This window comes from Octopus bimaculoides, chromosome 29 (genome assembly GCF_046866305.1).
Source record: "Octopus bimaculoides isolate indiv1 chromosome 29, ASM4686630v1, whole genome shotgun sequence".
Lineage (NCBI taxonomy): Eukaryota > Metazoa > Mollusca > Cephalopoda > Octopoda > Octopodidae > Octopus > Octopus bimaculoides.
Window position 1 is genome coordinate 19395769 of NC_142956.1, and position 12500 is coordinate 19408268.

The 12500-nt window shown below is 42.4% G+C and overlaps 1 protein-coding gene across 1 annotated transcript in view; it reads left to right on the top strand.

Moving 5' to 3' along the window:
* Nucleotides 1-5574: 5574 nt before the first annotated feature.
* Nucleotides 5575-12500, top strand: part of LOC106870234 (uncharacterized) — a 10309-nt gene continuing 3383 nt past the window's right edge. Inside the window, exon 1 of the mRNA XM_089345362.1 lies at nucleotides 5575-6411. Within this exon, the coding sequence (XP_089201488.1) occupies nucleotides 5648-6411 (764 nt within the window). The 5' untranslated portion in view covers nucleotides 5575-5647. The remainder of the gene's footprint in view (nucleotides 6412-12500) is intronic.

Sequence of the window (12500 nt, forward strand, 5' to 3'; positions counted from 1 at the left end):
GACAGTAATCTGAATGCGAAAGGGTTGAACTGGCTATATCTGGCTCAAATAGTTTGTTTTATGTTCGAACTGATCAGATCCAGCCTTTCACACCAACCCTACAATGCCATTCTAAAAATAAACAATGATGTCATGAAAATCTCAAGGCTACAAGACAATGCAATAACAATAAATAGGCCTTACGCTTGACAGAGTAATTGGAATACTGAGGTGTTATTGTTATATTGAGGACAAAAATTTCAGGTATTATAATTTTTTTGAAGGTGGCCCACCTGTACACAGATCAAAACACACCTGGAATTTTAGCATCACAGCAGGGATGAATAAAAAAGAGTGTAATGCATGATAAAAGTAGTATAGATCTGTGGCTATAAATAAAACAGTGCAAGGATTTAGGGAAGTAAATTGGATATATGTCATATGAAGCAAGACGAACTTGTAATTAAAAAAATAAAATAATGAATTCATAATAGAGAATATTGAATTTGGAATGATTATTAGAGAGGTTAAGAATTAGGCTTAGAAAAGTTGAATGAAAAGTCAAGGACTAAAAAAAAAGAAAATAGAAAAATTGAAGAGGTACAGTTCAAAGCTACTGGAATACTACCTCAGTGGTAGAAAATTAAGATCGTTATCGTCAGAAGATCTCAACGGTCGGTAATAAAGAATACAAAACACTAGGTTCATGTAGGTACCTCTTTATTTAAAGGATAAGTTAGTATAAAGAAAGTGCTATTTACTAGGGGAATATTGGAGGTTTTTCTATATCTATGGGAGCAATTCATCATTAAATTGGTTCTAAAATTTAATAAGCCTTGCGAGTGGATTTGATAGACAGAAACTGAAAGAAGCCCATTGTATATATATACATATACATATACACACATATATATATATATATATATATATATATATATATATATACTAATACATCCTTTTGTTGTTTACACCACCTGTCTTCGTCTGTTGTTGTTTTTTTCGTACATTCTCCCATATATATACATATGTGTGTGTGTGTGTGTGTTTGTTCCCTCAACATCGCTTGACAACCGATGCTGGTGTGTTTACGTCCCCGTGACTTAGCAGTTCGGTAAAAGGGACAGCATTAGTACCAGGCTTACAAACAATAAGTCTTGGGGTCGATTTGCTCGACTAATCATGGTGTTCCATGGTATATATATATATATATATATATATATATATATATATATATATACAAAACCACCTCCACCACCATTGCCAGCTCTATCAACATCATGTCTAATTGTCTTTGTGATTCCATGGTGGTGGCAATGCCAGAGATGCCATTGAAGGTGTGTCATAGTGCTGATGAGGATGGTGGTACTGATGAAGCGAATGGTGATGATGATGATGATGATGATGATGATGATAGTGGTGGTGGTGATGGGAATGATGATGAGGATAAAATATGATGCTGTGTGTATACAGTATGTAGGTTAGTACCACTGTTATCCTATGATGCCGCTGCCACCACCGCCATCCTACCGCCACCTTCACCACCACCATTACTACCATCATTATCATCATCACCACCACCAGCAACACTATCATCACCACCACCTCCTGCATCACAACCACAACCACCGCCACCACCACCATCACCACTACTACTACCACCACCACTGCTACTACCAGCACTACCATCACCAACACCTCAACCACCACCACATCCAGCATCACCACCACCACCATCACAGCCACCACCACCACCACTACTACTACCACCACTACCATCATCATCGCTATCACTGCCACCACCACCACCACTACAAACACCTCAACCACTACCACCATCACCACAGCAGCCACTACCACCACCACCACCACCACCACTACCACCGTCATCACCACCACCACCTCGCTACTACCCCACCATCAACACCACCACCATCATTATCATCATTCCCCCACCACCTACCACCTACCACAGAGAACAACATCCCATTATCAGCGTGACATGTGATAATGGTGTGCTGAAGAGGATGAGGAGGAGGAGGTGGAGGGAGAAGAGGAGGTGGAGGGAGAAGGGGAGGGGGACGAGGCTTTTGTTTCTCGTTAAATATACCTCTTCATATCGTAATACATTCTTAATTATTTTCTGGGAGTCTGTGACTGAGTTGGCAACCATCCAGTTCACCTCACCCCCCCCCCCCCCCACTATCATCATCATCATCATCATCATCATAACCTTCACTGCGATCATCATCATCATAGTCATCACCATCATCATCATCTTTGTCATCATTGTCATTGTCAAAATCATTGCCGTCGTCGTCGTCATCACAATTGTCATCACCACCAACAACACCACCACCGCCATCATATTCATCATCTCCATCATCATCTCTGTCACCACTACCATCATAACCATATCACCAACACCACCACCTCCACCACCACCACCACCACCATTTAGCCTTTGAAATTGGTGTGACCTTTCTGCTGCAACCTGTATTACGTTGCTTGGAAACAGGTGAAGGTTGGTGACAGAAAGGGCCTCCAGCTGTAAAAAAATCTGCCTCGATAAATAGTGACTCGTGCAAGCATAAGAAAGTGAATTTTAAAACAACAATGACGACGATGATGATGATGGTAGTTGTGGGCCAGAATATTTCAGTAATAGGGTCTACGATTAAATGTTAATTATGAAATTAATGATAATATGTTAATTAAGCGAGGACCTGTCCCACAATTCATAATTGGTATAACTTCAGTTACACATGTCTTCTCTATAAATATTAACATTTGAATTTGTAAAGGTGAACATGGACATGATCTGGAATATTAGATCTCAGATTGCAGGTTGCGTTCAAGCACTTTTACACACTTTCTCGTAACCTAGAACACACATCTACCTATATCTGTCTGTATATCTATCTATCTATCTATCTATCTATCTACTTATCTACCTGTATATATATATATATATATGCATCCCTCTCTATCTATCTATCTATCTGTCTATCTGTCTATCTATCTATCTATCTATCTGTTTGTGTATCTGTCTGCTTATCTATTTATCTATCGGTCACTCTGTCTGTCTGTCTATTTATCTGTCTGTCTATCTACCTGTCTGTCTGTCTATCTATCTATCTACCTATCTATCTGTCTGTCTGTCTGTCTGTCTATCTATCTGTCTGTCTGTCTGTCTATCTGTTTATCTGTCTGTCTGTCTATTTATCTGTCTGTCTATTTACCTGTCTGTCTAGTCTGTCTATCTATCTATCCATCCATCCATCTATCTATCTGTTTATCTGTCCGTCTGTCTATTTAGCTGTCTATCTGTCTGTCTGTCTATTTACCTGTCTGTCTATCTATCTATCCATCCATCCATCCATCCATCTATCTATCTGTTTATCTGTCTGTCTGTCTATTTAGCTGTCTGTCTGTACATACTTACATATAATCATCATCATTTAATGTTTGTGTTCCATATTGGCTTCGGTCAGGCATGGGTTAGACGGTTTGAGGAGCTGGCTAGCCAAAGGGCTGCACTAACCATCCAGCTATTGAACCCAGAACTGTATGGTTGGGAAGCAAACCTCTTCCCAACACAGCTAAGCCTCTACCTACCATAAACACTACACCTTCTGTGCGAGGAAGCGAGCTCTGGAATGTGTGGGTGTGTCTCTTAGGGTGGTGATATTTAGTTTTGTTAGCAGAAGCATATACCTCATGCCAAGTAGGAGGGAAGATGTGTTATGCTGTCTTTTTCTTGTTTTTTGTTTTAAGATGTTGATCATGTGATAAGTGAAATCAAATCTCTTTTACGACTCTAAATAGTTCGCTCTGAGAATCCTGATATATTTGAGGATAAGTGTATGTATGTGTGCATACATATGTAGATACATGTGTGTGTGTGTGTGTATATATATATATATATATATATATGTACTTATATAAATACATTTATGTATAGATATGTATTTTCATAAATACATTTATGTCCGCTTTCCATGCTAGCATGGGTTGGACGATTTGACTGAGGACTGATGAAACCAGATGGCTACACCAGGGTCCAATCTGATTTGGCAGGGTTTCTACAGCTGGATGCCCTTCCTAATGCCAACCACTCCAAGAGTGTAGTGGGCGTTTTACGTGCCACCGGCACGAAGGCCAGTCAGGCGGAACTGGCGATGGCCATGCTCGAAATGGTGTGTTTTACGTGCCACCTGCACAGGAGTCAGTTCATCAGCACTGGCAACGATATATATATATATATATATATATATATATACACACATATATATATATATATATACGTATGTAAGTATGTACATATATGTGTGTATACATGTATATATATTCTTTGTATTATATATATATATATATATATGTGTGTGTGTGTGTTTGTACTTTTATATATGTATACATAAATGTATATGTCTATACATTAATGTTTAGATATGTATATACAAATTTATGTATTTATACATACATACATGGCTCAGTGGTTAGAGCGTCGAGATTACGATTGTAAGGTTATGAGTTCGAATCCTGGACCGGGCTGCATGTTGTGTTCCTGAGCAAGACACTTTATTTAACGCTGCTCCAGTTTCACTCAGCTGTAGCCATGAGTTGTGATGTCGTCACCGGGTGCCAAGCTGTATCGGCCCCTTTGACTGTCCCTTGGATAACATCAGTGGTGTGGAGAGGTGGAGGCTGGTATGCATGGGCAACTGCTGGCCTTCCACAAACAACCTTGCCCGGACTTGTGCCTCGGAGGGGGAACTTTCCAGGTGCAATTCCATCGTCATTCATGACCGAAGGGGGGTCTTCTCTTCACATATATACATATACATAAAGGACACAGATATACACATATATAGACATGAGAGTAACACATGATTCCAGTCATAACTTATACTCTCTCTCTCTCTCTCTCTCTACTATCTTTGTTCTCTAAGACACAAAAACATCTTCAAGGTGGAGTGAAGCTAGTGAGTGACTGCGAACGATAAGGATAGAAAGGGAAAAGAATATAGTAAGAGAGCGAGAGAGAGAGAGAGAGAGAGAGAATGTGTGTGTGAGAAAGAGGGGGATAGACGGGGCGAAAGTGAGAGAGAGGGAAAAGGATGGAATGCGAATGAGAGAGCGAAAGAGACTGGATGAGAGTGAGGAGAACAGAGTGCGTGAAACAGAGAAACAGAAAGAGAGGGAGATGAGAATGTGTGAGGTAAAGAAAGAGGGGAAGGATGGAATGTGAATGAGAGAGTGGGAGAGAGAGGAAGAGAGATAAAGAGGAGGAGAAAGAGAGAGATTTAATGGAAAAGAGTGAAGGAACGAAAGTGTGTGAAGTTGAGAGAGAGAAAGAGAGCGAGAGAGAGTTAGAGAGATTTAGAGAGAGAGAGAGTTAGAGAGAGAGAGAGAGTTAGTGAGAGAGAGTTAGAGAGAGAGAGAGAGAGAGAGTGAGACGGAATTAGATCGAGAGATCGAGAGAGAGAGTCAGAGAGAGGGAGAGAGAGGGAGAGAGAGAGAGTGAGACGGAATTAAATTAAGAGATCGAGAGAGGTGATGATGAGCGTAAGTGAAGGCGTGAGTGCACGCGCTGCATTGTGGGTAGCACGTGTCTCAATGTTTACCGCAGTGCATTGTGGGACACGCCAGGAGAGCCACACAAGCCAAGATGGCTGCCGGTTACCTGGATTTGAGAGAGAAACTTCAAGGCCCGCCCCACTGGGGCCGCAGTTCGTCGAGACAGGAGCGCAAACGACGCTACCGGCGCGACCCGTACGACAGCAAGGGCGCCGGCCGACACGGGCCCCGCCAGCGTTACCTGAAAGCCAGCAACGGCGAGAACGACGTCATCGGGATGGATTGTACGAGGGAGGGAAGGTCGCGGGAAGGGATGCGCCAAGCGGAGCTGCGGCACATCCACTCGGGCATCAAGCAGAGGCGGCTGTTCAACGCCTGCCAGTGCGAGGGCATTGAGACCAAGATCGACGAGGTGGTCAGCTTGGGCAAGAAAGGATATTACAGAGACCACACCATTGACCGAGCGCCCCTGCGCATTAAGTATTTCTTCGGCGAGGGCTACACGTACGGCTCGCAGCTGCACAGGAGAGGGCCCGGCATGGAGAGGCTCTACCCCAAGGGTGAAGTCGACGACATACCCGACTGGATACACGAACTGGTCATCAAACCGTTACGCGACGCGGGTGTTGTACCCGACGGTTTCATCAACAGTGCTGTTATAAACGATTACCTGCCGGGAGGTTGCATCGTGTCTCATGTCGACCCTCCACACATCTTCGACAGACCCATCGTGTCGGTCTCCTTCTTCAGTGACAGTACGCTCTGCTTCGGCTGCAAGTTCTCCTTCAAACCGATACGGGTGTCTGAACCGGTGCTCAGCTTACCAGTCGACCGAGGCTGTGTTACCATTTTAAGGTCAGTGAGTCCTTCTCACAATCTTTCTCTCTCTCTATCTATTTATCTACCCATCTATCTACCTCTATCTATCTCTGTCTATCTATCTATCTATCTATCCATCTCTATTTATCTATCTATCTCCCTATCTATCTACCTCTATCTCTGTCTATCTATCTATTCATCTCTATCTATCTATCTACATCTATCTATCTATCTATCTATCTGATTCTCTCACTTCACACCGTCTCTTTTTCTCCCTCTATCGTCATTTAACCTTGTTGTTAACCAACCAGTGAGACAAACACGACCACCACCACCACCTTTACTGCTACTAATAGTACGACGACGACGACCACCACCACTATTATTAATAATAATTACTATAGGCACAAGGCCAGAAATTTTTGAAGAGGATGTTCGGATGTTCATTATATCACATCCTAGTGTTCAGCCGGTACTTATTTTATCGACCTCGAAAGAATGAAAGACAAAGCCGACCTCGGCGGAATTTGAACCCAGAACACAAGTCAGAAATTATTACTATTATTATTAATCACGCCGGGCGAAATACTTTTCGGCATTTCGTCCGTCTGTACGTTCTGAGTTCAAATTCCGCCGAGGTCAACTTTGCCTTTCATCCTTTCGGGGTCGATAAAATAAGTACCAGTTACGTACTGGAGATCGATGTAGTCGACTCATCCCTTTCCCCCTATGGCAAAATTTGTAACTATCATTATTATTATTTATTATTATTATTGGTAATAATAACAATTCTTTCTACTGGAGGCAACGGGGCCTCGAATTTGTGGGGAGGGGCCTAGTCGATTACATCGACCCCAGTGTTTCACTGGTACTTAATTTGTCGACCCCGAAAGGATGAACGGCAAAGTCGACCTCGGCGGAATTTGAACTCAGAACGTAATTATGATGTTCTTTGTTAGCCACAGGGGCAAAGATGAAGAAGGGGACCAAATTTTTGGCACAGGGGCAAAGATGAAGAAGGGGACCAAATTTTTGGCACAGGGGCAGTAATTTTAGGAAGGAACGTGTGAGTCAGTTACATCGACCACCTTGTTTGTTAATTATTATATCGACACCGAAAGGGTGAATGTCAAAGTTGACCTCGGCGGCATTTGAACTTAATAATAACGTAAATAACAACAATAACCCGATTTCGAATTTTAGGGGACAGGGTTACCACGAAAACGGGTGCTGTACATATTCTTTACCTCCGGAGATAATTTGTGAGGTAAGGTACACGACTGGGCAATGTTTTTGGCAGGTTTTCGGATGGGAACTTTCAGTGGCCTGGATAATTTATCATAGAACACGACTGGTACTTTCGTTTATCGACACCGGAAGAATGACACAAAAAAGTTGGTTGACCTCTGAACATGAAATAAGATTTATTTAAAACTGAGATGCGACAGGGCATTTTTATTTCCGTCCCATACTCAACCGAACCGATTCTTCCAGTCTCCCGAAATTTGATAATAATAATAATAATAATAATAACAATAATTAATAATTAATAATAATGGTAATGGTTTCATATTTTGGCACAAGGTCAGCTATTTCGGGGGGAGGCGGAATGTCGATTCACATCGTTTCTTCCCCAGTGCGTAACTGGTGCTGAATTAGGAAATACTTATCGACCCCCGAAAGGATGGAAACGTAAAGTCGACCTCGGCGGAATTTGAACTCGGAATGTAAAGACGGACGAAATGCCGCTAAGCATTTTGTCCGGCCTCCTAACGATTCTGCCAGCTCCCTGACTTAATAAAAAAAAGTAATAATAATCCTTTCTACTAAAGGTACAAGCCCTGAAATTTGGGGGAGGGGGTAGTCCGATGTAATCGCCTCCCCAGTTCTCAACTGGTACTTAATTTATCGACCCCCGAAAGGATGAAAGGCAAAGTCGACCTCAGCGGAATTTGAACTCAGAACGTAGCGACGGACGAAGTCCCACCAAGCATCTCGTCCAACGTGCTAACGATTCGGCCATAATAATGATGATGATAATAATAATGATAATAATAATTATAGCGCCTGTCCCTACGTACCACCACCACTACTACTACTACTACTATTACTACTACTTCTACTACTACTACTACCACCACCACCACTACTACTACTACTACTACTACTACCACCACTATCACCACCACCACTACTACTACTACTTCTACTACTACTACTTCTACTACTACTACTACTACTACCATCACTACCACCACCACCACTACTACTACTACTACTACTACCACCGCTACTACTACTACTACTACTACTACCACCGCTACTACTACTACTACTACTACTACTACTACCACCACCACTACTACTACTATCACCACTACTTCTACTACTACCACTACTTCTACTACTACCACCACCACTACTACTACTACCACCACCACTACCACTACTACTACTACCACTACTACTACTACTGTTGTTGTTTAGACAAAGGTAGGACGCTGGATTAGTAGCAAAAAAAAAGACGAAACAAAACAGACGGGATTGTCACAGAAGGAGTGTCAAGTACCATGTTTGCTTCGTCATGGTTATGTTATTTCAAAACACCATCACCACCACCACCACCACCAACTTTACAACGTACAATGAAAATGCTTCTATGTGGTCGCTCGAACATGCTAGAAATAGCAGCCAAATGACATTATCATTTACTTGTTTGTGTCAAACACACACACACAATCTTTTATCTTGTACTTGTTTCAGTCATTAGACCGCGGCCATGCTGGGGTAACTGCCTCGAGGAATTTTTTAGTCGAACAAATCGAACCCCCAGTACTTATTGTTTTTCCCCTCAAACATGATACTTATTCTGTTACGCTCAGTTACGAGGGACGTAAACACACCAACACCGGTTGTCAAACGGTGTTGGGGATAAACGCGAACGCCCGCGCGCACACACACACACACACACATTTTATTCTTTTACTTGTTTCAGTCATTTGACTGCGGCCAGGTTGGAGCACCGCCTTTTGTCAAGCAAATCCACCCCAGACCCAAAGCCTAGTACTTATTCTATCGGTCTCTTTTTGCCTAACCACCAAGTTACGGGGACGTAAACACACCAGCATCACTTGTCAAGCGATGGTGGGGTGACAAACATATACATATATATATATCTATACGACGGGCTTCTTTTAGTTTCTGACTACCAAATCCACTCAAGGCTTTGGTCGACCTGAGGCTATAGTAGAAGACACTTGCCCAAGGTGCCACGCAGTGGGACTGAACCCGGAACCATATGGTTGGTAAGCAAGCTACTTGCCACACAGCCACTCCTGCGCTTATATATATCTAAACAGAAATATCGTTATTTCTAAATCTTTCGAAGAGAGTTATTCAGTTACAGTTCTTTGGAGTAAAGACTATTTGCCAACATAATGTGGCTGTACTGGAAAGGACGATTGTTACTGTTGTTCAGCCCCAGGAAACATCGTTTCCAGCTGGCTATACAACAATATAAGGACACATATATTGTGTCGTATAGCCAACTGGAAACGATGTAGAACAGCCTGCACTACACACACATAGAGACAAAATGGCATACATGGGAAACTTTGCTTTCAACACTCGTCATGACACATCCAGTATTGATCACTCGTGGGTGGGAAAACTATACAAACTAGTTGTGAAATTAACGTGCAAGTGGCTGAGCACTCCACGGACACGTGTACCCCAAATGTAGTTCTCAGGGAGACTCAGTGTGACAAGGCTGGCTCCTTTGAAATACAGGTACTACTTATTTTTGTTGGCTGAGTGGACTGGAGCTACGTGAAATAAAGTGTCTTGCTCAAGGACACAACGCGTCGCCTGGGAATTGAACTCACGACCATACGATCGTGAGTCGAATGCCTTCACTACACACACACACACACATCATCATCATCATCGTCGTCGTTTAACGTCCGCTTTCCATGCTAGCATGGGTTGGACGATTTGACTGACTGGTGAAACCAGATGGCTACACCAGGCTCCAATCTGATTTACCAAGGTTTCTACAGCTGGATGCCCTTCCTAACGCCAACCACTCCGAGAGTGTAGTGGGTGCTTTTACGTGCCACCGCCACGAAGGCCAGACAGACGGTACTGGCAACGGCCACGCTCGAAATGGTGTATTTAATGTGCCACCCGCACAAGAGCCAGTCCAGGGGCACTGGCAACGATCTCGCTCGAAATTTCTACGAAGGCCAGTCAGGCGGTACTGGCAACGGCCACGCTCCAAATGGTGTATTTTATGTGCCACCCGCACAAGAGCCAGTCCAGGGGCACTGGCAACGATCTCGCTCGAAAATCCTTACACATGTCACGGGCACAAGTGCCAGAAAGGCAACGCTGGGCACAGGTGCCATCCCGATTTCGCTTTCGCTTGCCCTAATAAGTCTCCGCAAGCTAAGTTTCGTGTCCAATGAAGGAGACGACGTTGGCATGGGTGCCAGTCGTCGAATTTAGTTCGATTTCAATTTAACTTGCCTCAAAAAGTCTATAAAACATAAAATATATGGGCTGGATGTCGCCAGTTATCACCATACACACACACATACGCAAACACACAGCACATTGCACTGCATCCACTTTCGGTCAATCAGTTGCTTTCAGTTGTGAAACACTGTCTTAGATTTTGCAAGTTACAAGGCTGCCCCAACAGTGCTGGTGCCACAAAATACACCCAGTGTTTCCTGGATCAGGACTGACCTGGGGCTAAACTATATCAGCAGCAGCTATAGCCACTAATACAAACTACTATACTATACTTTATATAATTTAGTCCTAGATACACTATGCCTGAATAAAAGATGGGATGTTCACGGTTGGATATCTTTGATCATTGGTCTGTCTGGATCAGGACTGACCTGTGGCTAAACAACATCAACTATAGCCACTAATACTAACTACTATACTATACATTATATAATGTAGTCCTAGATACACTATGTCTGAATAAAAGACGGGATGGTCACAGCTAGAACATCTTTTATAGGACCTGGGGCTAAACTACTACTGCTACTGCTACTGCTACTACCTTTCGAGCGGACCGTCCGACTCTGGATTGCTGATGTTCGACCTGGTGGTCACTAGAGTAATTGCTGTCACGTGACATGACAACTCCCGCCATTTCGATCGAAATTCGCCGAGATTGAGCGGGAGAAAAGCAAAGCGAGAGCGCATGCGTACGTGTGTATGTGGATATGGTGAAGTTGTGACATTCAGGCCCTTCCCTAAGGCCTCTTATGGCGTGCCCAAAGTGACATACATTCAGAAACACGCATACGAGTAGCCCTTCTTCTTGTCCTACATCCCATAATCTTTTAAGCTCCTAAAAATGTGTTATGTAACGTCAGTATAATACAGAGCAGTGTTGTAGTTTAACTTGTTAAATTATGCAGTCGTCAATGCATTAAGACAGAGGCGTAGTTTAACTTGTTTAATTGTGATAGCGGTACAAAAGTTATGTAGAAACGTAGTTTAGCTTGTTAAATTGTGATCGTACTACAGAAGTAAGACAGAGATGTAGTTTAGCTTGTTTAATTGTGATGCCGTTACAGAAACGAGTCTACGACGCCCAGAAGTAGCACTTTGTCTCGCTCTATATCCCATAATCTTTATAAAACTCTTTACAATGTAGTGTCTTCAACTTTTGTATTCTTATGTAACATCAATATAATACAGAGCAGTGTTGTAGTTTAACTTGTTAAATTTTGCTGGTTTTTCAAAGCATAGAGGCAGAAATGTAGTTTAGCTTGTTAAATTCGAATGAGGTATATGTGTAGGGTATATGTATAGTTGAGCAGCAGAGCTGTATATTAGCTTGTTAAATTGAGAAGTGTTACAGAAGTAGATTTAGATGGTACTGTGTTTTTTTCGTTTGTTAAATTGTGATACTGTTAAAAAAAGAAAAAAAACAAAAAAACTGAAGTATGGTAGAACTGTAGATTAGCTTGTTAAATTGTGATTGTAATATAGAGCTGAATTAAAGCAGAGCTGTAGTTTAGCTTGTCAAAATTGGGAAGTGTTACGTAAGTAAAATTAGGTAGAGATGTAGATTAACTTGTTAAATTATGATAGCGTTT